The 26,894-nt window shown below is 36.9% G+C and overlaps 1 protein-coding gene across 1 annotated transcript in view; it reads left to right on the forward strand.

Moving 5' to 3' along the window:
- Positions 1–26,894, forward strand: part of RTTN (rotatin) — a 106,673-nt gene that overhangs the window by 45,464 nt on the left and 34,315 nt on the right. The window contains exons 25-34 of the mRNA XM_052660402.1: positions 559–798; positions 2,020–2,164; positions 8,077–8,231; positions 9,618–9,837; positions 16,205–16,333; positions 16,793–16,903; positions 18,803–18,961; positions 20,114–20,185; positions 24,042–24,231; positions 25,646–25,737. Of these exons, the coding sequence (XP_052516362.1) occupies positions 559–798; positions 2,020–2,164; positions 8,077–8,231; positions 9,618–9,837; positions 16,205–16,333; positions 16,793–16,903; positions 18,803–18,961; positions 20,114–20,185; positions 24,042–24,231; positions 25,646–25,737 (1,513 nt within the window). The remainder of the gene's footprint in view (positions 1–558; positions 799–2,019; positions 2,165–8,076; positions 8,232–9,617; positions 9,838–16,204; positions 16,334–16,792; positions 16,904–18,802; positions 18,962–20,113; positions 20,186–24,041; positions 24,232–25,645; positions 25,738–26,894) is intronic.

Raw genomic sequence — 26,894 nt, forward strand, 5'->3', positions numbered from 1 at the left:
GCATTCACATTTAATTAATTTAATTAGTCCTTATTTTTCCTTTAGATCAAGTAGTTTTTTTGCTTATGGTCATCTGCTTTTTCACTGAAGATAATAATTTTTACTTTGTTTTATAGGTTGTGTGTATTCATGCCTTTTAAAAAACTATCACACAAAGGAATTTCAATACATTGTTCTCTGCTGTCTTAGAGATTGTATAAAGTTGGGTTAGTTGATTGATTAATTCACTAGGAAAAGTGCTCTAGGTTAGTGTAAAAGCTTAATAAGTCTATGTGCATTTGTCATCATTACTGTGATGGTGATGACTTAAATATATTGAAAATTAATGTTTTCTTTTGGATGAAAATTATTTTATATTTCTCTAAGCAGTAAAATGTCAATATAAACATCCTTAAGCTACTGTAAAACCCTAATATTGATAGATACACATCACATTTTCTTTTGGCCATGAGTCACCCTTTAATTAAAAGGAAACAAAGATAAAACAGAATTTGGGGGAGCTAGTTTAAAAATAATTGTGAGCTTTTATTTAAATAGCTTCTGTTGCTCTTTGTTAAGATTTTTAGATACACTGAAGTTATCCATCGAGGACATCCTTACTCTGAAGATGACCCACACACCTAGTGGACTCAAGGACTGTCTCCGCTCCATCGTTCAGGCTGCAGGCCACAGGGAAGTGAGGGCTGCCCTCACAAGGATGAGTTTTTATCTTCTAAATGACCGATTGTCTTTCAAGGGCGGCACTGGCCCCTGTGGGGTTACCCTGAAGTCCTTGTCTTGGCACACCACACTAAGCAGGTCAGTGTCAGCTCAGAGACCTAGACTGGATCATATTTGGGTTCCCCTCCATACATTTAAGATAAGAGCATGTGTTCTTATTGTCGGTATTGTGAGAGAGAACTGTGATTTTAGAAAGAAAAACTTAAGGATTTTAATTATCTGTAATGCATATCTTATAACAGCAAAAGAGAAAATTTGAACGTAATTACTGCAGTTTGGAGTTATAAATAAATTGTTATAATTTTTTATAGATATTAACGTTATTCTATTTTTCAGTCCTATCATAGAAAATCTTAGTTTATCTTACAAAAGTAAGTGATTAGGATAAGATGGGGTAAACAAACTGAATGCTTATCCTGTCCATATTATAAATGAGCTGAGATATCAGGGAATTGATTAAAGCCTTGGTAACCCTGGCTGTTTTATTTGCTTTTGCCTTTGTTTTGTTCTTAAGTAAATTATCTCATTGATATTTTTACTCTGAATTTCATGAAGTTGATAACCATGTGGAGGTCCTTTGGTAGTTACTGGAAAACCCTGGCCTGTAAATTTAACATGTTTAACTGGTAGCAGATGGCTGCATTTGAAACAAGACTGATAAATAGCTGCTGCCAGCAATTTTACATTTCAGTCTTCATATGACTTTAGTATAAAATGTATAACTTTCTGTTAAACAGAAAGTGTGCAGTTTTCAAAATGCGAGGTTTATATGAGTTTCTAAAACGTGGACGCTCGTTTAGCGTAGCTCTCACAATTTGGATATCTAATTTGCCTTTTTCAGTGGTGTGCTGGAGCCAGCTAGGACCACCTTGTTTGAGAGCTGTTGGTTAAATTATCTGAATTTTTGCAAGTTAGTTGTTAAACACAACCACTCTTAAAAATTATATTTTGTAAACTTCTAGTCAAATTATATGAAAGATAAAGGTAACAATTATGCAGAGTCATCGCTTCCTAATTATTTTACAACATTTCAGTGTTATCTGTGTTCTCGAAGCTGTTTATATGGATCTGCCTGTGTGATGGGAATGGTGTGTAATGGTGAGCTGCAGGCCTCCCCCCACAGCTGTGTGGTCCCTCGGTGCATGGCAGGAAGACACGGCAGCGTATTTACACTGTAGAAATTGGCAAGCACAGCAAGTCAGCCTCCCCCTCACTGCTCAGCCAGTTGTTAAATACTTATCTGGGTGCCACTTATTTTAAAGAACTAGAAACCATGGTTATGGTTTTCTTTTACTGTAGGTTTTTACAAGTTCTTCCTGCTTGCACTGAAGATGAGAAGCTGTTAATAGATATCATACATTTTCTCAGTAAGTTATTGAAGGAACAAAGGAAAAATGTACCTGTAGAACTTCTAAACTGGCTTCTAGAATTACTTCTTAGACAAGTAAGTGCTGTTAAGGAATTTGAGTTTTAGGTTGGACAGATGATGTATTTATAAAGATTATTAATACTGTGTATGGAAATATGGAAAAGTATAATTTTTACATAGCTCATGTTTAGCAAAGTAGTCGTTCTGTTGTAATCAATAGCTTTTAGCAGAATGCCTTCCTAACATGACTGAGTTTAAGTTAAAAGTCTATGGACTAAATGGGACCTTCAGTCGTGGTGTTTAACAAAACCTGATCTCTGTGTGAACTTTCAGCTTGCAACCGTATTTTTCAGTGAGGTTCTTAGAGCGGGGAAGTTCAGATAGGCCTGTGAAGAGGCAGGGAGCCAAGCCTGGAGGCAGAGGGACAATGGTGGTGAGGTTGGAAAGAATGAGTCAGACTGTTCAGGCTTTAATGTAAGTTTACTGTAGTATTTACCCTTCCAGCCCTGACTATTCTCTACTTTTTGTAGATGAATGTGTTTTAAGAACCTGCCAAGAACCCAGGAAGCTAGCTTGTGTTTTATTTTTACAGATACTGTAGAGATTTACTTAACCTACTAAAGACAAACCTTTGCACAATCATGAAAAAAACACAGTTAAATTAGGAAAAAGGGCCTAGACTGAAACAGAATATAGTAGACCTTATAAAACAAAAATGTTCCATTATATGTTAATGCATTGCAAAGCTCATTTAAAGACTCGATTCTCTATAAAAATGCAAGGTGCTCATATAATGTAAGTTAGAAATTTTAATTGAGAATGCTTTTAAAAGTACTTATAGATTTGAAAAGATATGTCTGTGAATGTTTCTGTATGTAAAACTTGTTTCAGTTCAGTTCAGTCGCTCAGTCGTGTCTGACTCTTTGCGACCCCATGAATCGCAGCACGCCAGGTCTCCCTGTCCATCACCAACTCCCGGAGTTCACTCAGACTCACGTCCATCGAGTCCGTGATGCCATCTGGCCATCACATCCTGTGTCGTCCCCTTCTCCTCCTGCCCCCAATCCCGCCCAGCATCAGAGTCTTTTCCAGTGAGTCAAGTCTTTGCATGAGGTGGCCAAAGTACTGGAGTTTCAGCTTTAGCATCATTCCCTCCGAAGAAATCCCAGGGCTGATCTCCTTCAGAATGGACTGGCTGGATCTCCTTGCTGTCCAAGGGATGCTCAAGAGTCTTCTCCAACACCACAGTTCAAAAGCATCAATTCTTCGGTGCTCAGCCTTCTTCACAGTCCAACTCTCACATCCATACATGACCACAGGAAAAACCATAGCCTTGACTAGACGGACCTTAGTCGGCAAAGTAATGTCTCTGCTTTTCAATATGCTGTCTAGGTTGGTCATAACTTTTCTTCCAAGGAGTAAGCGTCTTTTAATTTCATGGCTGCAATCACCATCTGCAGTGATTTTGGAGCCCCAAAAATAAAGTCTGACACTGTTTCCACTGTTTTCCCATCTATTTCCCATGAAGTGATGGGACCGGGTGCCATGATCTATGTTGAGCTTTAAGCCAACTTTTTCACTCTCTACTTTCAGTTTCATCAAGAGGCTTTTTAGTTCCTCTTCACTGTCTGCCATAAGGATGGTGTCATCTGCATATCTGAGAGTATTGATCTTTTTCCTAGCAGTCTTGATTCCAGCTTGTGTTTCTTCCAGTCCAGCATTTCTCATGATGTACTCTGCATAGAAGTTAAATAAGCAGGGTGACAATATACAGCCTTGACGTACTCCTTTTCCTATCTGGAACCAGTCTGTTGTTCCATGTCCAGTTCTAAGTGTTAATGTTTTACTGTTTTCCATGTTATTGTGATTGTTGTAAAGGAGGACTGTTCTGTTCACAGCTGCATACCCAGCATTTGTCATAGTGCCTTGCACATCGTGAGCTCTCAGTTGAGTTCGGTCGCTCAGTCGTGGCCGACTCTTTGCGACACTATGGACTGCAGTACGCCAGGCCTCCCTGTCCATCACCAACTCCTGGAGCTTATTCAAACTCATGTCCATTTAGTCGGTGATGCCATCCAATCATCTCATCCTCTGTCATCCCCTTCTCCTCCCGCGTTCAATCTTTCCCAGCATCTCAGGGTCTTTTCAGATCACGTGGCCAAAGTGTTGGAGTTTCAGCTTCAGCATCAGTCCTTCCAGTGAATATTCAGGACTGATCTCCTTTAGAATGAACTGGTTGGATCTCCTTGCAGTCCAAGGGACTCTCAAGAGTCTTCTCCAACACCACAGTTCAAAAGCATCAATTCTTTGGCACTCAGTTTTCTTTATGGTCCAACTCTAACATCCATACATGACTACTGGAAAAACCATAGCTTTGACTAGACGGACCTTTGGTGGCAAAGTAATGTCTCTGCTTTTTAATATTCAGAATGAGGAGGCCTTACAAATAGCTGTGAAAAGAAGAGACATGAAAGGCAAAGGAGAAAAGGAAAGATATACTCATTTGAATGCAGAGTTCCAGAGAATAGCAAGGAGAGATAAGAAAGCTTTCCTCAGTCATCAATGCAAAGAAGTAGAGGAAAACAATAGAATGGGAAAGACTAGAGATCTCTTCAAGAAAATTTTCATTCAAAGATGGACTCAATAAAGGACAGAAATGGTATGGACCTAACAGAAGCAGAAGATGAGAAGAAGATGAGAAGAAGAAGATGAGAGATAGGAAGAGGTGGCAAGAATACACAGAAGAATTATACAAAAATATCTTCATTACCCAGATAACCACGATGATATGATCACTCACCTAGAGCCGGACATCCTGGAATGCGAAGTCAAGTGAGCTTTCAGTAAACATTTATTAACTCACTAGTAAACATGTGATATTAAGGAAGCTGTGTAGTTAATTACAAGAAACACACATAATCCTCATTTCATAAGATGTTAGAATAGAACATAAATGGAAACTGTGGGCCGTATTACGTATGTAAGTATATTCGTAGAATAATAACTCCTAGAACTATAATTGCTGGAGACAGTTACAAATTGCAGAGACATATGTATATGTGTTTCTGTTGAGTTTGTTTTAAATAGATAAACCTTATTTTGAATGATACGAAGATATATACAAAGCTCCAAAAGATTGGAGCTCTTTTGTTTCCTTTTCTGTGAATTGTCCCTTGATGCCTTTGTTAAGTTTTGCCCTACAGTTGGGTTTTTGGTCTCCTCTAGCACATATGTGCTCACACACACACACTCTCCCCCTTTCTCTTTCATTTTTGGTAACAGAAGAGCCCTTCGTAAAGTAGATTAGCCCTTTATCTGTGATATGGGTTACAAACTTTTTTTTTTCCATTAGTCTTCTGACCTTACTGTATTTTGGAGTTATTTTCCTATTTTACCCACCCCTTTTATCTCCTAGCTTTTGTTAGTTATTTCTACTTTTCATCTTTTATTGTACTTAAACTGTGCTCCATGATCATAATTTCTACATTTAGGTGTAGTCTACAGGGGTGTGTGTGGTGTGTGTATATATATGTATGTGAGAGAGTGAGAGAGAAAAATCTGACCTCTCACCCCTTGACCATTACTACCCCCAGGCCAAGCCATATAGTATAAAGACATGGTAAACTGAGAAAAATACTTATAATATAAATGAGAGACACAGTACATGAACTGTGAAATTCCAGATGTTCAAGCTGGATTTAGAAAAGGCAGAGGAACCAGAGATCAAATTGCCAACATCCATTGGATCATTGAAAAAGCAAGAGAGTTCCAGAAAAATATCTGTTTCTGCTTTATTGACTATGCCAAATCCTTTGACTGTGTGGACCACAACAAACTGTGGAAAATTCTTGAAGAGATGGGAATACCAGACCACCTGACCTGTCTCCTGAGAAATCTGTATGCAGGTCAGGAGGCAACAGATAGAACTGGACATGGAACAACAGACTGGTTCCAAATTGGGAAAGGAGTACGTCAAGGCTGTATATTGTCACCCTGTTTATTTAACTTATATGTCTTGAGAAACGCTGGGCTGGATGAAGCAGAAGCTGGAATCAAGATTTCTGGGAGAAATATCAATAACCTCACATATGCAGATGATACCACCCTTAGGGCAGAAAGTGAAGAAGAACTAAAGAGCCTCTTGATAAAAGTGAAAGAGGAGAGTGAAAAAGTTGGCTTAAAGCTCAACATTCAGAAATCTAAGATCATGGTATCTGGTCCCATCCCTTCGTGGCAAATAGATGGGGAAACAGTGGAAACAGTGTCAGACTTTATTTTGGGGGGCTCCAAAATCACTGCAGATGGTGACTGCAGCCATGAAATTAAAAGACGCTTGCTCCTTGGAAGAAAAGTTATGACCAACCTAGACAGCATATTAAAAAGTGGAGACATTACTTTGCCAACAAAGGTCCGTCTAGTCCAAGCTGTGGTTTTTCTAGTAGTCATGTATGGATGTGAGAGTTGGGCTATAAAGAAAGCTGAGTGCCAAAGAATTGATGCTTTTGAACTGTGGTGTTGGAGAAGACTCTTGAGAGTCCCTTGGACTGCAAGGAGATCCAACCAGTCCATCCTAATGGAGATCAGTCCTGAATGTTCATTGGAAGCGCTGATGTTGAAGCTGAAACTCCAATACTTTGGCTACCTGATGTGAAGAAGACCCAGATGGAAAAGACCCAGATGTGAAAAGACCCAGATGTGAAAAGACCCGTTGGAAAAGACCCAGATGCTGGGAACTGTTGAACGCAGGAGGAGAAGGGGACGACAGAGGATGAGATGGCTTGATGGCATCACCGACTGAATGGACACAAGTTTGAGTAAACTCCGGGAGATGACAATGAACAGGGAGGCCTGGTGTGCTGCAGTCCATGGGGTCGCAGAGTCAGACATAACTGAGCAACTGAAGTGAACTCAATTTTTGAGTTCTTAATAAGATAGTTGTCCTTCCAGAGTACATAGACGTATTGCTCAAAGTTTACTCTTCTGTTACTTTCCCAAGGATGATTTTGAACTACTGAATTTGCTTTTATTTTCTCTTATCCTTTAATTACTAAAAAGTTAAGGAAGCATTTAGAGGCAGTTTTTTCCTGAATATCTTTAATAAAGCAAACAGGAAAACCTAATGTCATAGTTCTTTTAACTTTTAAGCCTGCTTAAATATTTTAGATGTTAGATATTAAAATAATTTCTATAGAACTTTTCCTCTGAGTTTTTTGATTACTTGATTTTTGATCTATATACTTTTTTATAACTTCATAATATTCTTGCTTATTTTAAGAGAAGAATAACCTTTAAAACAATCTCCTTCTTTGGTTAGAGTTTTTGTACACTGGGAGTTGTGGTGGCTTTGGTTTGTGAAAGTAGCAGGTATATACCGGTCTTCAGTTTTAGAATCTTTTCTTGAAAATCTGTACAGTAGTTGAATGTTGGTAAATAAGGCTGTAAATAATATACATATTATAATATATATAATATAATTAATAATATATAACAATAGAAAAATTAAAATATATTTACCTAAATTGTGTAAGTATAGTCAATTAAAACTTTATATTTCAATGATTATGAATTTTATAGTATGTCATGAGTGTTGATATATATTCCATAATTTATTCATAGTTTAAATGAAATTTCTTCAGAGTTGTAGATGATGATACTGTAATGTTAATGCAGTTTTAGAAAGGAATTTTGGTATTTGACTTTGTATGGTATTAAAGCTGTTTTAGAAGACTCTCATCTTGTCTTCTCATATATTATCATCACTAGTGTTATAAATAATAATAATACTTTTAAACATGAGCAAAGTAACTTAAGGAGAATTTACTCTCTAATATCATGCTACAAGGGTTAAATTATTAAGTATTATGTTAAATTATTGAGTCTTAGTTTCTCCAGAACATGATTAACAACCAAAAAACCCAACATTTTGGAAGAACAGCATATAGCTCAATGAGAGAGTAAATACATGTTTTACAAACTTCATTTTTTAGAGTCCAAATCCACTGTTGGACCTGCTGGTTCTGACGGAGTCCCAGACCCAAGAGGAAACGGATGATGTCCGCACTGCGGTCAGGCAGCAGCTCCAGAAAGAGCTGATTGCTCTCTTTAGTACCTTGCTGCTCAGTTTTGAGGCCGTTACTGACAGGTACCGTTGGGATAATTGAAAGTTTGGGGACATTTATGTAGAACCTAGTTTTCTTTTGATTTCCAAAGAGTCGCTTCACTTGTTTCAAGTTAAGAGGAGGAAAGATTTCAGTAAAAATCAGTTGTTGTGGTCTGTTTTATTTCAGTCCTGATTATAATTTTACATACATGTGTGCACACTATTTTGTTGTCTCTAGGCTTAGTTCTTGGGGCTTCCCTGGTGGCTGAGATGGTAAAGAATCCATCTGCAATGCAGGAGACCCAGGAAGATCTGGAGAAGGGAATGATAACCCACTCTAGTCTTCTTGCCTGGAGAATTCTGTGGACAGAGGAGCCTGGTGGGCTATAGTCCACGGGGTTCCGAAGAGTTGGACACACACACATGCACACACACATGCACACACACACACCCACGCACACACACACACACACAAGAGCTGGACATGATTAAGGGCTTAACACTTTCACTTTCACTTAGTTCTTGGTTCTCTCTTACGTTTCTATACATCTGACTGAGCAGTCATACCCATTTTTATGACTTTACAAATTTTTGCATTGATGATTTTCAAATGTATGTCCATAGCTCTGACTTAAAAATTTTAAATTAATAATTTTAACCCATAATTTTAAATTCATAATTTTAATTTTAAAGTATACAATTGAGTGGGTTTTGATATATATACAGTATGCAACTATCACTGGTTAATTCCAGAACATTTTCATTACCCCAGAGCAGTCTGTCCCCATTCACCCTTATCCAGACCCCTGGTAACCATTAATTAATCTTGATGAATTTGTATATTCTGGACATTTCATATAACTGGAGTCAAACAATACGTGACCATTTTATGTCTGGCTCTTTTCATTTAGCATCATGTTTCCAAGGTCTGACCACGTTATAGCAGATGTCAGTGACTAAATGATAGTCCCTGGACGGATATGCCATGTTCTGCTTATCTGTTCATCTGCTGGTAGACATTGAGTCCTCCTTTCACTGTGGTGAATTGTGGTGTTACGAACATTCATCTGCAAATTTCTGTGTGAATGTATGTTTTCAGTTCTTGAGTATATACCTAGGACTAGAATTGTGGGTTCATGTGGTAATTCTGTGTTAACTTTTAATTTCATTGTCAGTTGTCAATATGATACCCATTTATGCATTTTTCAGTGTAATTGTTACTTGTATTTTACATTATATATTCTGGATGGTATATTCACTATGTTTTCCTTGGAAAGACTTAAGAGGGAGTATTTTCTGCCATTTCCACTAGTTCCTTCTTTTCTGATACAGTGAATTGTTAGTAACCCTCTACCACCAGTAAGAAAGCCCATTAAACCCATTACATTTGTTCAGTGGTTGATTTCTTTCCCTCCTTTACGTACACAGGAAATGCTTGGAGCTTTTTTACGTTTTCCAAACACAGCTGGCCCTGAAACTACTGCAGTGTCTGAGAGTCACGGACGCTCCTCACTTCTATGGCCTGCCGTCCCTCGAGAGGACCTTGCGGGGGATGGCCCACCTCACGGCGTGTCCGGGGTGGAGCTCACACTCTCCTCTCACAAAGCCACTCGACATTTGTGGGAAGTACTTGTCAGGTCTCCTTGAAGTAAGTAAAAATAGTCACTGACAATAAATAGCAATAATACAACTCTAGGTCATCAGTTCAGTTCAGTTGCTCAGTTGTGTCCAACTCTTTGCGACCCCATGAATCGCAGCACGCCAGGCCTCCCTGTCCATCACCAACTCCCGGAGTTCACTCAAACTCATGTCCATCGAGTTGGTGATGCCATCCAGCCATCTCATCCTCTGTCATCCCCTTCTCCTCCTGCCCCCAATTCCTCCCAGCATCAGGGTCTTTTCCAGTGAGTCAACTCTTCGCATGAGGTGGCCAAAGTATTGGAGTTTCAGCCTCAGCATCAGTCCTTCCAATGAACGCCCAGGACTGATCTCCTTTAGGATGGACTGGTTGGATATTCTTGCAGTCCAAGGGACTCGCAAGAGTCTTCTCCAACACCACGGTTCAAAAGCATCAATTCTTCAGTGCTCAGCTTTCTTCACAGTCCAGCTCTCACATCCATACATGACCACTGGCAAAACCATAGCCTTGACTAGACAGACCTTTGTTGGCAAAGTAATGTCTCTGCTTTTGAATATGCTATCTAGGTTGGTCATAACTTTTCTTCCAAGGAGTAAGCGTCTTTTAATTTCATGGCTGCAATCACCATCTGCAGTGATTTTGGAAGCCCCCAAAAATAAAGTCTGACACTGTTTCCCCATCCATTTCCCATGAAGTGATGGGACCAGATGCCATGATCTTCATTTTCTGAATGTTGAGGTTTAAGCCAACTCTTTCACTCTCCTCTTTCACTTTCATCAAGAGGCTTTTTAATTCCTCTTCACTTTCTGCCATAAGTGTGGTGTCATCTGCATATCTGAGGTTATTGATATTTTTCCTGGAAATCTTGATTCTAGCTTGTGCTTCTTCCAGCCCAGCATTTCTCATGATGTACTCTGCATATAAGTTAAATAAGCAGGGTGACAGTATACAGCCTTGACGTACTCCTTTTCCTATAGCTATTCACTGTTGATCACTCAGTGTGTGCCAGGCACAATATGAAGTGCATTGTCGGTGCTACTGTATTTAATGTAGATTATTACTGTTTATGTTGTTGTTGGTCACTCGCTCAGTTGTGTCTGACTCTCTGTGACCTCATGAATTGTAGTATGCCAAGCTTCCCTGACCTTCACTATGTCCTGGAGTATTGTTTATGGCTCATCATGATTAAATGTTTTAATGATTTTTATTAGCAAATGTGTAAGTAAGGTTACTTTTATGAATAAACTCATTTTAAAGAAAAGTAAGGCTTACACTTAATTAAGTCAGTTTATTTGGGTAACTTGTTTATTTGTGTTTATTAATCCTTTTGTAAATTATACTTCAGATGATATTATCTAGGATTTGTTTCCAAAAGTACATCTTACTTTTTAAAAAAAATTTTAAATACTCCCAGCTGTCCTCTAAAATTTAATGTGACTATAATGTAAAATTTGTTATAGTCACTTAAATGAAATATTTTTTGAGTAATTATAAATACTGAAAAGGAGCAAAGTGTTACTATATTAATTATTTCATATTTATCGAGTGGTAAACAGCAACCCATTCCAGTATTCTAGCCTGAAAAATTCCATGGACAGAGGAGCCTGGTGGGCTATAGTCATGGGGTCACAGAGAGTTGGACATGACTAAGCATACACACACATCGCCCTTATATTTAAAGGTGTCTGTGGTCAGAAATATATGGAATTTTAGAACAGATACGTTAAGTAAATACTTACCATAATGTTTTTTAAAAAGTCAACTCTTCCAATGCTTTTAATATAATTCAGTCTACAAGTATTCTTTGGAAGAACTGATGCTGAAGCTGAAACTCCAATACTTTGGCCACCTGATGCGAAGAACTGACTCTTTTGAAAAAACCCTGATGCTGAGAAAGTTTGAAGGCAGGAGGAGAAGGGGACAACAGAGGATGAGACGGTTGGATGGCATCACCGACTCAATGGACATGAGTTTGAGTAAACTCTGGGAGTTGGTGATGGACAGAGAGGCCTGGCGTGCTGTAGTCCATGGGGTCGCAAGGAGTCGGGCACGACTGAGTGACTGAACTGAACTGACTTACAAGTATCTAATTTATAGCTTTATTTATAATGCATTGTATAAATACTCCATGTATCAACCTTTTGGAACCCATTGCCTCTATGAGGTGATTCTGTCAGTTTCAAATAGAGATAGGTGAGGACCTGCTACAGCAGTAATGGAAGAAATATTTTGGTGTTTATATTTAGAAACCGTCAGAAGTGCTTTTTGTTTGTAAAAGCTGTGTAAGAGGAGAGACTTCAGATCACACTTGTGTTTCAAACACCTGAAATTAAAATGAGCTTTCTATGTTATTGAAGAACAAAAAGGTTTAGTTCTAGGTAAGAAGTCAAGGCAAAAAGAAAATACTTTCATTCTAAGCTCAGTTGTATTTGGGGTAGTGAAAATCAGCACAGCTAAGGAATAGAGTAAAAGTATGATCCTTGTTTTATGAAAACCTTATTAACAAAGCTTTGAAATAAACAGAGGAATGCGTTTTATCTTCATGTCAATATAACATCTTGGGAAGAAAATCTTTATCTTTACATTAATGACAGGATGGTAATACATATTTAATCTTATTTGGGTTCTTCTGCTTACTTAACTAGCTAAATAGGTTTCTTTATTTTACTACTGACTAAATTGATCTTTTAAAAAGTAAAATAATACTTATGTGAATGGACATTGAAACAAAGTCATTGTTGATCCAAATGATTTGTTTCATAATTTTTCACTAATTAAGGCTGATTCCTTTTCAGATGGGAACTACAATTCATTATTAGATATTTTGTTTCTGTGCAGTGAAATTTGAATGCAAGTATTTGCCTTTTATGGTTGAGAAATTAGGCTTTTAGACTAAGCATGGTTCATTATGATAGGTAAATAAATATGATAATTAAATCCTTAAAAATTATATATGAAGTGCAGTTCCAGGTATCTGACAATAAGTCAGGTTGAAAGGAGATACTGTCAAAGTTCTTAACTTGTCCATCATAAGCCAAAACTAAAACCATGATAATATAGCTCTCTCCAGTGAATCATTCACATTTCTTACTTCTAAAAATAGCCCCTTAAAATATTAAGCTTTTAATTGTGGAAAACCTTAAACATACACATATGCAGAAAGAATAGTCATGTAACAGTCACCTGGAGCTTTTTATCCCCTGGCCAGACTTATGTCATTTTCAGACACAGTTTATAATTATTTGGTTTATGAAAGTTCTAATTTAAGTCAGAATCCCCAAGTTATCTAACAAATAAATTGCTTTTGTTAAATAAGCTGTACCTAACATGATTTATATTTATGCTTTTTTTTTTTTTTTAAACTAACCTTCTTTGTTGCATGAGCTAAAAAGAGACTACTTTTTAGTTTGGATTCTAAGACAAAATGGCTTACTGTGCTGAGTAAAAGCGTTGAGTTCTTGGGTAGAGGAATTGAAATACTTTCTGTTGTATTAGATAGCAATTGGTTTTGACTGCTTTGACTCACAAGTGTTTCCTTTGTAATATATTGGCACCTAAAAATAGTTAGCATTTTTTTTTTTTTGGTATGGTAATGTGAGTTTCCATGTTACTCTTTCCATACATCTCACCCTCTTCTCCCCTCTCCCCATGTCTATAAGTCTATTCTCTCTGTTTGTTTCTCCATTGCTGCCCTATAAATAAATTATTCAGTATCATTTTTCTGGATTCCGTGTATATGGGTTAGAATACAATACTTATCTTTCTCTTTCTGACTTACTTCAGTCAGTATAATAGACTTTGGGTTCATCCACCTCATTAGAACTGACTCAAATGCGTTCATTTTTTATGTCTGAATAATATTCCATTGTGTATATGTACCACAACTTCTTTATCCATTCATCTGTTGATGGACATCTAGGTTGCTTCCATGTTCTAGCTATTGTAGATAGTGCTGCAATGAAATGGGATACATGTGTCTTTTTCAATTTTGGTTTCCTCAGGTTTTCTGCCTAGGAGTAGGATTGCTTGGTCATATGGTGATTTTATTCCTAGTTTTTTTAAGGAATCTCCATACTGTCTTCCATAGTGGCTGTATCAGTTTACATTCCCACCAACAGTGCAAGAGAGTTCCCTTTTCTCCACTCCCTCTCCAGCATTTATCGTTTGTAGACTTTTTGATGATGACCATTCTGATTGGTGTGAGGTGCTATCTCATTGTAGTTTTGATTTGCATTTCTCTAATAATGAGCGATGTTGAGCATCTTTTCATGTGTTTGTTAGCCATCTGTATGTCTTCTATGGAGAAATGTCTGTTTAGGTCTTTTTCCAACTTTTTGATTGTGGTGTTTGTTTTTCTGGTATTGAATTGTATGAGCTGCTTGTGTATTTTGGAAATAAATCCTTTGTCCAGTTGTTTCATTTGCTATTATTTTCTCCCATTCTGAGGGTTGTCTTTTTACCTTGCTTATAGTTTCCTTTGCTGTGCAAGAGCTTTTAAGTTTAATCAGGTCCCACTTGTTTACTTTTGTTTTTATTTCCGTTACTCTAGGAGGTGGATCATACATAATCTTGCTTTGATTTATGTCATTGAGTGTTCTGCCTATGTTTTCCTCTAAGGGTTTTATAGTTTCTGGTCTTAGATTTAGGTCTTTAATCCAGTTTGAGTTTATCTTTGTGTATGGTGTTAGGAAGTGTTCTAGTTTCATTCCTTTACATATGGCTGTCCAGTTTTCCCAGCACCATTTATTGAAGAGGCTGTCTTTGCCCCATTGTATATTCTTGCCTCCTTTGTTAAAAATAAGGTGCCCATAAGTGCATGGGTTTACCTCTGGGCTTTCGCTCTTGTTCCATTGGTCTATGTTTCTGTTTTGTGCCAGTACTATAGTCTTGATGACTGTAGCTTTGTAATATAATCTGAAGTCAGGAAGGTTGATTCCTCCAGATCCATTCTTCTTTCTCACGACTGCTATTTGGGGTCTTTTGTGTTTCCATATGAATTGTGAAATTTTTTCATTCCAGCAGTCTTTTTTAAATTAAAATTTTGTGAATTGTGAAGTGATCTTTTGTCACTTTGAATTTTTTTTGTTATTGTTGTTTGCTTGAATTGAAAGCTGTGAGGACTGTTATTCAGTGTCAGCAAATATTTATTGAACCCCTACGTGGGAGACATTATATGATTTACACAGACTTATTTCAAAAGAGTCTATAGCATATTTTAAAGGATTTTCTAAATCAGATGGAAGGACTTTCCCCTCAAACGGCTGTCTCTTAACTCCCTATGTTCATTCTGGTTCAGCTTCTCAGATAAGGGTTTGTTGTTCAGTCATTAAGTCATGTTCGACTCTGTGACTCCATGGACTGCAGTCCGCCAGGCTCCTCTGTCTTCCACTGTCTCCCGGAGTTTGTTCAGATTCATGTCCATTGAGTCGGTGATGCCATCCAACCATCTCATCCTCTGTCATCCCCTTCTCCTTTTGCTTCAGTCTTTCCCAGCATCAGGGTCTTTTCCAGTGAGTCGGCTCTTCAACTCAGGTGGCCAAAGTGTTGGAGCTTCAACATCAGTCCTTCCAATGAATATTCAGGATTGATTTCCTTTAGGCTTGACTGGGTTGATCTCCTTGCAGTCCAAGGGACTCTCAAGAGTCTTCTCCAACACCACAGTTCAAAAGCATCACTTCTTCGGCACTCAGTCTTCTTTATGATCCAATTCTCACATCAGTACATAGCTACTAGAAAAACCACAGCTTTGACTATACAGACCTTTGCCTAGAAAAGGGGAGATAGCTTCAAATAAGAAACATTTATTTTGTTGTTATTGATGGAAGTGTGTTAAATCCTTCAGATATGTGGGAGATAAAAAGCTGACAGCCAATGATTTAAATAATTAATATATATTTAGATATAGAATAGAAATCTAAGATGGCTTATCAGTGGAGAAACTGTTTACATTTGAACCATAATTCTAGAAACCTAGCCTAACTCTGGTGGTTAGTAAGAGTTCTGTATAGCTACCAAATGTCTAAGTATACTTTTCAACAAGGTATTTGTAAACTGAACTCTTACTTCAAAAGGATATTATAATACTTGAAATATGTTATGAGCATATTTTAAATCACACAATCTCCTAGGAGTATACTACATATGCTTTGTACAAATTCCAAAGGCAAAAAGGTTTATATGAAGAATGTTTACTTGTGATGCAATACACATAACGAAATTTTGCCTTCTGAACCATTTTTAAATGTATAAACTGAGAATATGATAATATATGAATACTTTATGTGGTTAGGGTTCAGCTCAGATGAGTCAGTAGAAAGGTATATATTTAGCCTCTAAGAGTAAAGCTGCCCCTGAATTGTGTGCATTTGCTCTTCAGGTCATCACATCCTTCTATGTGGAGCGAGGAGGAAATGCGATGTCCTTCATGGGAAAAGGTGTCACAAAGAGCACCGTTCTCTGCCTGCTCCACTTGTCACACGAGATGATGGCCCAGGCCCAGAGCTCGGTGAGTGCGCTTGCAGCCGTCTGTCTTCCCACGGTTGCCAGGAAAGGGGTGTGCTGTGCTTGATGGGTTTCAGGCCTGTCTGATTACTCAAGAAAAATGTCTTTTGATATCTCCTTTTTAGGAGACAAAAATGATTTTTAAGCAGTTTCTTAGAAGCTGTATATTATACAAATCTGAATTTTACTTTTTTATTTTGCTTGAAATCTACATGCACTGGAGAACTGGATTTTTGTCTAAATTACGTGGAAAATAGCAATTCTGAAGAAAAAAGAGATGTGTGACTTCTTAAGAAGGAGCTGAGATTTTTGTTTGTTGTATGTTGGCTAAATAATGAATTAAAGCCAAGTCTTAAGTAAAGATTTTTACTTTGTTTTGCTTTTTAAAATTCAGATATTTTAAACTCTGTTTTTTTCCTTAGAAACTTACCTAGTGTGTTTCTCTTCCCTTTTTTGATTCTAGGAGTGGATGTCACTTTGGTTCTTGCCTTTGGGGAGTCAGAGTGAAGACCATGCTCCCACTCAGCAGGGATTGGCTTGGCTGATTCCATTGTGGGTTGACCGAGACCCAGAGGTCAGTGTGAAGGAGAATCGAGTCTATTATGTGTGGATTAGAGAACAGATGAAGCAAAACACACATGTATACACATGTTCATATTTTCCAAAATGAGATTATTTTAGTGACTAAACCTTAAGCTGTATTTACCCCTTCTCTTGAGCAGGTTGGGCTGCATAATAAAACACCATTGACTGGTTAGTTTGAACAAAGATACTTATTTTCTCACACGTCTGGAGGCGGGAAGTTGATGAGGTTGTCTACACATGTGGTCAGGTCTGGCAAGGACTCTTTCTGGCTTTCATGTGGCTCCCTTTTCACTTCATGCTCATAGCACCTTTTCTCTCTTCCTCTTCTTATAAGGCCACCGGTACTGTGAGATTAGGACCCGATCCTCATCGCCTCATTTAACCTTAATCATCCCCTGAAAAACCCTATCCTCAGATACACTGGGGGTTAGGGCTTCCACATACAAAATTTGGGGGTACATAATACAGTTTTTGGCACCCCCATATTCAGCCAAATTCAGAGTGCAGATTAAAAATAGAAAGAGGAAGTATTATAAAATCTGTCAATGAGATTTCTAAAGAACAGTGAAAAAATTATTGGAGAAGTCCAGCCATTTTTGAACAGTTTAGAGGAATAGTGGCCAAGTGACATTTGAGTGTCATTTAATAGAATTGTAACACACTACACTGCAGTGTTTTATATTAATGAGTTTTCTTGTTTGGCCATTTGATCTTATTTTTTTAAACCACTTTATTGAGGTATGGTTGCCATACAAAATTCTGTACATATTTAATGTGTGCAGTTTCATGAATTTGGAGATAAATATACACCCGTGAAATATACCTCTCCAGAATCAATGCCATAAACCAGTCCTTCACCTCCAAAAGTTTCATTTTGTCTTCTTTACTGTTTGTTTTTTGTGATTAGAACACTTACCGTAAGATCTACCCTCTTAGCAAATTTTTAAGTATATATTAATAATGTCCTGTGCTAAGTTGCTCATTCGTGCCCAACTGTTTGTGACCCCATGGACTGTAGTGCGCCGGCTCCTCTGTCCATGCAGATTCTCCAGGCAAGGATACTAGAGTGGATTGCCATGCCCTCCTCCAGGGGATCTTTCCAACCCAGGGATCAAACCCAGGTCTCCCACGTTGCAGGGAGGTTCTTTACCATATGAACCATCAGGGAAGCCCATATATATTAAAAATATGTAGGGTTAGCAGCTAGAGGTACATTCTTTAGCCACGTTGAACTTGGACTTGTTGCTTCACCGTGTTATGACTGCATTGCTTTTTGTTACCCTGTGGTTTTCACAGGGAAGCTCTATTTTGTAATTAGAATTTGGAAGTTCACCAAAATACATAGCTTGAGCAGCAGGAGTACCGTGGCAAACATATTATATCATATCCCTCTTACTTGAAACATTTTTCTTTTAAAATAATTTTGAGAGAAATACTAAGTGCCTTATAAAAAGATAATTCAGTTATTTATTTTTGAAAAGAAATTTCAAAGAAGTTTAAACTGTTCGTTTGAAAGAAACACTGAAAAATTAAGGAAGATGGAACAAAATAATAGTATCCTCTTAAAAATGAGAAATAAACAAGAATCATGTTCATAAAAGATATGTAAGCACTGTATGCTTTCCCTCGAAAAAGGCTTTTGCACTGTGCTTTTTTAGTCTTATTTATACCTGGTTTTGACTTTTTGTGATATTTGCTTTTATTATTTATATTAGGTATAGAATTTTTATTCCTTTACAGATTTATAGTACAGTATTCTTTGTGTCTTATAATTTAGGATTGCCAAGACAATGTCAGAATATGGTATTTTATGTACCAGAAAGATTAACAATTCATGTTATGGAATCAGGTTTTTTTTATTTTACAACATTTTCTCTAATTTGACCAGGTGAGGTTCACTTCATTGGGCTTAGGATCAGCACTAACCACCCTTGAAACTGGCTGTGTGGCCTTGGCAAACAGTTGTCAAAACATTTCTGGTGGGCTCTGGGGAACGGTGGTGAACATTCTTCTGGACCAGTCGGAATGCAGCATGGTGCGCCGGGAGGTAGGCCTGTCTGTGTAGTTCTTCCTTCCTGTTTCCCTTGGAAATCTGTTGTGAATGTTCTTATAAACCATACTCCCTGTTCACCACAGTGGACTGACTGCTCACCCTTGTCTCTTCTGCCTGTGAAAAACCCAATTAAATGGTTGCAGAGAACAGAATGGTATTGATTCACAGTAAAACCTGGAGTCCTTTGCTCTGAAAGATCAAAGCAGAATGGAGTCTGTTTTAATATGGACTCTTCTACTTTATTATACGTTGAAAAGTAGTTCACAGGGAAAAAATTATATTATCTCAGTGTTCAAGTTTATAAAGCTTTACTCAAGATGAGCTGTCAAAATACTCATAACATGTAAAGAGGAAAAGTCAATGCTATTTTAATTCTCTCTAGACAGTTTGTGATTTTCTTTACTGCTGCTTTTATCAGAGATGATTGACGTAGACCATTTTAGAAACAGTAATCCAATAGTGCTTAGAGATTTGTAAAGAAAACGTCTGCTCCCAGGACCACCATTAGCCAGTTTCCAGTTGCAAAATCCAGAAGCTGTAGTTTTCTTGTTAACCTGTTTCTTGATAGTAATGCTTAAATGGATAGCTTCTTCTTGAAGGTGTTCAGATTACCTGTTGGCCTCCAGTGAAGAGGCTGAAAATTTCCCTCCCTCTGATCCGCTGTTACTCTGGTGGTTCTCCTGTTATAATGTAATCTGTCACTGAATAGGTAATCAGTGTTCATATTAGTGTGATTATTTAACTTGGCTGTCTTCAGGACCTAGGTCAAGTAGGATTTTTGTAGTTTGTGTTTCTAATTTGCCATTTTTTATTGAGAGGAACTTAGGTAGAAAGAGAGGAGGAGAGAGGTGTGTGTGTGATCTGTAAGAGAGTAATAGAAACAGGAAATATATTTTTTAAATGCTGCCAGGATAGCTTCTGTTTTACATATCATTTTTTAGAAAGACAACATTCTGAAATAGGAAATCCTGATGAAGTAGTTTCTCCCCTTATTACAGCAGTTGGGGAGTTCTCACAATGACCTCTTAGCATGTTCAGCTGACCAGGGATATGCTTTTTTTTGTTATTAAATTACAGTGTATTGGTTATTTCAGACATGACAACAAGATGGCAGTATTGACATTTTTTTTTCCCCTTTAATTTCAGGCTGCATTTATTTTTCAGAATCTCCTTGTAATTCCAATGCCTTCAGTAATTCTAAAGGATTATACTTGGCAGGTAGGTGCCTTTAAACAGTTATCAGCCTTGTCGATCTTTGAGATTAATTGATGATAGAGTTTCAGCATATATATTTTTATATTGGTATATATTTCCTTAGTGATGAAACTTCGTACAAGCCAACAGGATCCCTTAAAAGAGAATATAGAGATCTTTTTATGCTTGATCATATTTACCAGTTCTCTATGGTGTTAAAAATAATTTTAAGCAGAAATAATAATCATTAGCATGGTGTTTACTATGTTCTAGGCACTCTTCTAGAAGCATTACAAATATCGACCTGTATAATGGCTTGAGTTGTGAACCATTATTCTCATTTTGTAGAAGAAAATTTAGCACAAAGAGTTTAAGTAGTTTGCCCTACATCACACCCTTTTGCTTTCAGTCCAGCCAGTTTCTCTTTCCCACTGACTATATTGTTTCTCTAATAATAAGCAAATTTGTTTGTAGTTAAATATACATTGATCTTAACATCTACTTTTCTGGGTTAGTACACAGTGTCATAACTTAACCTTTCTTTGGTTTCTATTGGATTAATTTTCTGTTTCATGTTCTAAATGTCAAGTCAGTAAATAGTTTTAGCCGACTTTTTTATAGCCTGCTGCTTTTTAGATGTTTTGGAAGATAGAAAAGTGCTGTCTGTGGGGAGATGGGACATGCTCTTCTGCCCTGTTCCTCATCCACATGTCCTCATCCCATGTATGTGTGTATGCGTCACACTGTGGCATCTCACACCCCAGGATCTTACTTAGGTCTAAGATTGCTTGTTCAGTTTTCGTTAGAATACGTCTTCAGGGGAGTCACTGAATCTAGTTGAGCTGTATTGAGGGCAGCTTTATGGGCACTCAGGTGGTTGTTAAGGCCTGGATCTCCTTTAACTCTTGGAAAGTTTATTTTTCCAGACTTTACAAACCTCGTAACACTGCCAGTTATTGAATATCCCAGGCAGGTTTTGCCCTGACTCCTCTTGTTTGTTTAACCGGCCTTCTGATAATGGTTGTTATTCACAGTCTGTGTTGTAGTAAACCCATAGGAAAAAAACTAGAAAAGAATATACAGGATTAGTATTTATATTAACAGCATAGTGATTTTAATGCCTATTATCCAGTAACCAGATTTAAAAATGTTGATTTTGGCTCAGATGCATATAATCTGTACTCTCATTGTTAACCTAGTGACACTTTTATACTATAATCTTGATGTTCTGCCAGTGAATTTTTTAAAAAATAATTGAAATAAATATGATGCAAAGGCAAGCATAATAAGTTTTCTTGGTTTTGTTAAATAGAACAGAACCCTGTTCTATATTATAATACAGAACCATGTGTAGAAGTTCACATTTTTTTTTTCTAATTAGTTAAATAGTCTGCAGTTCCTTTTTGATGCTGGTGATGTGCAGCTTTTTGGTTTTGTTATTCTCCAGTTCTTTATCACAGAATTAGTTTTCTATTAAAAAGTTGAAAACAGTGGTTTAAGTATGATTTCACAGTCTTCTGCTTTGCCTGTGTTGGCTAGAATCAAAGATATTTTGGGAGCTACTCTGAAATACAGTACTTGGTGATGAAACTTCTGCTCAGTTCAGTTCAGTCGCTAGTCTTAAGCAAAATTTAAGTCTAATTTTCAGGGGGCATTTTTAATGTGCGCTCGTTTTCTTCCTGTCTTTTTTTAAAATCTGTTTTGGTTATTAGTTTTTGTTTTTATGTGTCCTCAGTTGGTGATATAAGTAGTTGGTAATCTAGTATTTGTCCCCCAGTTTTAAAAAGTCTGTGCTGTGCTAAGTCGCTGCAGTTGGATCTGACTCTTTGTGACCCCATGGACTGTAGCCCTCCAGGCTCCTCTGTCCTTGGGATTGATTCTCCAGACAAGAATACTGAAGTGGGTTGCCATGGCCTCCTCCAGGGGTATTTGTCCCCCAATTTTTAAAAAGTTTACTGGTACTTTAAATCTCAGTGTGGAAACAACTGCTCTAGTAAGGGAGAAAGATGATCTTCACATGTAGACAATGGAATTTTATAATCTCCAAGAAGTATGACCTCCACCATTTCACTACAGCTAAGAAAGAAGATGCTCCTTTTTCAGTGCTTTAAAATTAAAACTGTTTTTGGTAGAATGAGGAATAATAATCTTATTCAACAAGATGTTTCATTTACTTGTCTTGATGTACATTTCGAAGTGTTCTGGGGGATGTAGCAGGAAGTAGCACTAATATCTAGATGCTGATGTTTCTAAGAAGGGGTCACTGCTTCTGTGCACTTTCAGTGGATGTAGGTAGACTGTCTGCAGATGTGTTCATGTCTGTTGTATAGGGATGGCCGACTCATTTATAGTTGTAGTATGTACTATTTTCATATTTAATGGGAGAATTATCAGTGCATTTTTTCACTTTCTATTTTATTCATCATAAATCGTTATGGGTATTGGTTTCACAAAACAGTGAATGCTTCATGTCAGAGAAACAATTTCATTTTAACTGAATTCTTAACATGTAGTTAAGCAATTACATAAGGAATTTCTTATGTAATTAAGGTCATTTTTTCAATTTATATATTTATAGCATTTTACAAGTTTGTATACAGCAAAATAATTCCTTTTTCTTCTTGAAAACATTCTTCTCATATGTAATTTTGTTTTGCTTTAGTTTCTTTTGAATCATAGCTAGTGGATATGTTAGTACCATGACATATTGAAGGTAAGAGGTTTAATTTTAATCATATATTAAAGAAGAGAGTTAATGGAGAAACTCATCTTAATGTAATTCTACCTCTAACTTGTAATTCTACCTTTAACTATTACTTCATCTTCCTGGATAGTACATTTTAAAGATTCATCTTTCCTTGGTGATCAGGGGCCATGAGAAGTGGGGCACATATGCAAATTTCATAGTTAATGCTATATATGCAGACCTTTCCTGTTGGCACTTAGCTTTTTATTTTTTGTTTTTATTTTTCTGTCTCTTATGTTCTGTTTTAAAAGTCTGAACTATATTATTATTTCCAGAAAAATAGAAATAGTTATGAACTCAGTTCAGTTCAGTCACTTAGTCGTGTCTGACTCTTTGCGATCTCATGGACTGCAGCACACCAGGCCTCCCTATCCATCTAGTGATGTGATAATTAGCATACTTTAAACTGATCCTTGGCATACTTTTAACTGATTGCTTGGTTTTAGCCATTTCGATATTCTAGGAAAAGTCATGAGTGGCACCTCAAAAAATTATTTGAAAAAAAAAGTGCAAAGAGATTAAAAGTATGCAATGGTAGATTCTTCTCAGCCTTCTGCTGGAAAATGTGTGTGTGTGTGTGTGCACACACATGTGTTTATGATTGTGTTAGCATGCACACATGTGAAATGCCCTTGGAAGAAGGGTTCACTCAATGGAAAATAAAGTGACAAGCAGATTTTACTGTGGATATTAATGAGCGTTTTCACTTTATCTAGCTTACTGATAGGCACAAAAAATAATTTTGAATAAAATAACTTGGATTACGTTGTTTCAGATATTTTAATACAAATCATTTCATTGTTTTGTGTGGGTTGCAACACACTACTTTTACTGTATTTGTGGCTGAAGTAAGTAATTACTTGATTAGAGCTGTACCATTTTGTAGAAACATTTTAAACTAAGTGACCCTCAAGAGAGACTAGATCAGCTTTCTGCCTTTAGTGGATTTTTTGACAGCAGAGAGCTGGATTAACTTTCTAGGTCAGGGTCAGGCTGGTGTATGTGTGGAAGGACAGAGAGAAGTGAAGGAGTGTTGTAGCATTTGTTTCCTTTAGGGGGCTGTGGGGAGACAGAGGGTCTTTTGGAAGAAATTATGTAGTAAATTCCTGTCTCTCTCTCCCTCTTTTCCTACAGGGCCCCTGTGTCCATGATGAGGACTCTGGCCTGTCTCTCATAGGAAAACCTGCCCTCCAGGCTCTTTTATACCACTGCCATTTTTATGAACATTTGAATCAGATGGTAAAACATTGTTACCTGGGACGGTATGCATTTGATTTCAGTTTTTCAGCTCTTAATGGAGCTCCTGAAGGCAGTGATTTAAATGGTAAGTGTATTATGTTTATATTTTTAATAAAATATATTTCGTAAATTGTTTAAAACCTTTGTGTTGGTTACAAAGTATTTGAAAACAATGAAAAATACCAGGAAAACATTCATATCTAGTTCTACCCAGAGGTTGCCGCTGTTGCATTTAGGGTGTATATTTCCTTCCAATCTTCCGTACATTTTTGTATTTCTTCCTTTCACTGAACATTGCCTAAGAATTTTTCTTGTTATAAATTCTTTATGAAAACCATTTTTGACATCTTATTAATGTTTCATAAGTTATTTCATGCCCTTCAGTAAAATTTTATAGTTTTTTCCTCTATTTATGTCTTAAATTTTTTTTTTTGGAAGGCTTTTCTCAGGCAATCAAGAATGAGATTTTTCCTACTAAATTTTCTAATTTGTTTTGCTAATATAGTGAAAACCTGTTTTGGCATATTACTTATTTATCAAAATATTTGCTGAAATCTTTCAATTTTTACTTGTTTGTAGATTCTCTTGGATTTCCTAAGTATAAGATCTTAGTGCCTATAAATAATAATTGTGTCTCATAAAAAGAAATAGCAATTTAATAATAATAATTTAATAATGAAAAAATATTTTTAAAATATAAATAATAAAAATTTTAAATTTAAATTTTAATATAATGTTTAAAAAACTTGACATAATTTCCCACAGAAAAGGTTTAAGAGTAGAACAAAAAATTCCCAAATATTAACATTTTACTGTATTTGCCCTCCCATGTGTATGTATGTACATATAAGAAAAATTTATTTATATGCATATATATATACATTTTTTATCCTGAGCCATTTAAGAGTAAATTGTAAACATGAAATTTCTTTACCCTGAAATACTTAAGTGTAAGTTTCTAACTCACTTTTCTGCTCACTTCCTGGAGGAATTAAGAAGAGAATGACATTTGATGAAGTTTCTGAACATTCTAAACAAATGTCCCTATGGAAAGCAACCCGTTTAATTGTTTGGATTTTCTGTACTGGTGTCACTAGATGCATGGCCCTGGAACCAGCAGCATTGACATCTGCTCCTATCTTGTTAGAAATGCAAATTTATGTGCTCCTCATACCCCACCTTGATTGGGGGAATGGAATCTCTGGGAATAGGACTCAGGAAACCTCTCTAATAAGCTCCCTTTGATTCTTCTACACTTTGAAGTTTGGGAACTGGTGCTCTCCATAAATCATGTTAGATTAAACTATAAAGCATAGTTAACTAATTGTTAATTTTTTGTGTGTGAAACATGCTGTATATATTAATTAATTACAGATGATAAAAATTAGGCATACTTTTTTCTTTAGTTCTGGACTGGTTTCATGTAAGGACTACTCTTCCTGTTAATTGTTAAGATGCCCAGAAGACCGTTCGTGTTGACAGTTTTCCTGTTGTCACAGGTTTAGATGACTCGTTCAAGTTCTGGAGGGCTCCATCTCGAATGTCCAGTCAAGATCGAGATCCAAGTTCTCTCTCTACCTCGGAAACAATGGTACTTCCAAAGAACACATAAGTGCTGCATTTTGAATTTCTGCAAAAATTTCCATTTACATAGTGGAGGGATAAGGATGGATGTGAAGAATCAGGTTATGACCACCATGGCAACTGGGATTTAGTTGACTTGCTGTCTGTCTAGAACTAGGTTCTACCTGGCTCAAATAAGTGTACTAAATATAATTTTATAGATGAATTTTCAACCTATTTTCTACCTTTTTTTTTTTTTTTTTAACAGAAGTTCAAAAGTTTTAAAATATTTATCAGTAGTAGCAGAAGAAAGGGCTTCCTGGGTAGCTCAGTGATAAAGAACCTGCCTGCCAGTATTATAGGAGATTTGTAAGAGATGTGGGTTTGATCCTGAGGTGGAAAGATCCCTTGGAGAAGGACATGGGAACCCACCCCAGTATTCTTGCCTGGAGAATCCCATGGACAGAGGAGTGTGGTGGGCTATAGTCCATGGGGTCGCACAGAGTCGGACATGACTGAGCACACAGTAGCTGAAGAAGAGAACAGACCCCATGTGATTAGCAGTGCTTGATTACCCTGAAATTTTGCTGAAGGACCAAACAGTTTGAAGAATGTTGACCCATTCAGGCGATTCCAGTGTGGTACTGATGACTTTAAACACATTTCTAAATACTTGCATCAGAGAGGAGCTTGTCTTAATTATCTGAAATGCTTGAAATTTATGTATATCTGCCTGTCTTTCTTCCTTTTTATTTATAAGTTGCTTTGTTCTAAAAAGTTTGAGACACTAAGTATTTTTAAATAATGACATGCTAGGTTTCATTTGTTTTGGAAGCATACAAAGTCATTCTCAACTGGAAAACATTGCAGTGTATTTTTGGAACAATCACTGTGTAGTAGAACCAATTAGGAAGGCAAAGGTTTGACTCCGCTGCTTCCAGGAGCAAAAATAATATGAGAATTAAATAATTATACAGGAATTAATGAGATTCACCTCCTGCAGTTTCTCAAGAAAGTGGTACTTTTTGCTAAGTTTTAAGTCTCCCTCCCTCCCCTGTCTCCAGACTCAGAAGAGTTTATGTTCAGTGCTAAATTGAACCTTTATTTAGAAAAATAGAATAATTACCCCAGTTCTAGTAGGAATGATGCTCTCTTTTGCAAGCTAGAAATAGTATTTTTGTTTCA

Source organism: Budorcas taxicolor, chromosome 22, assembly GCF_023091745.1.
Source record: "Budorcas taxicolor isolate Tak-1 chromosome 22, Takin1.1, whole genome shotgun sequence".
Lineage (NCBI taxonomy): Eukaryota > Metazoa > Chordata > Mammalia > Artiodactyla > Bovidae > Budorcas > Budorcas taxicolor.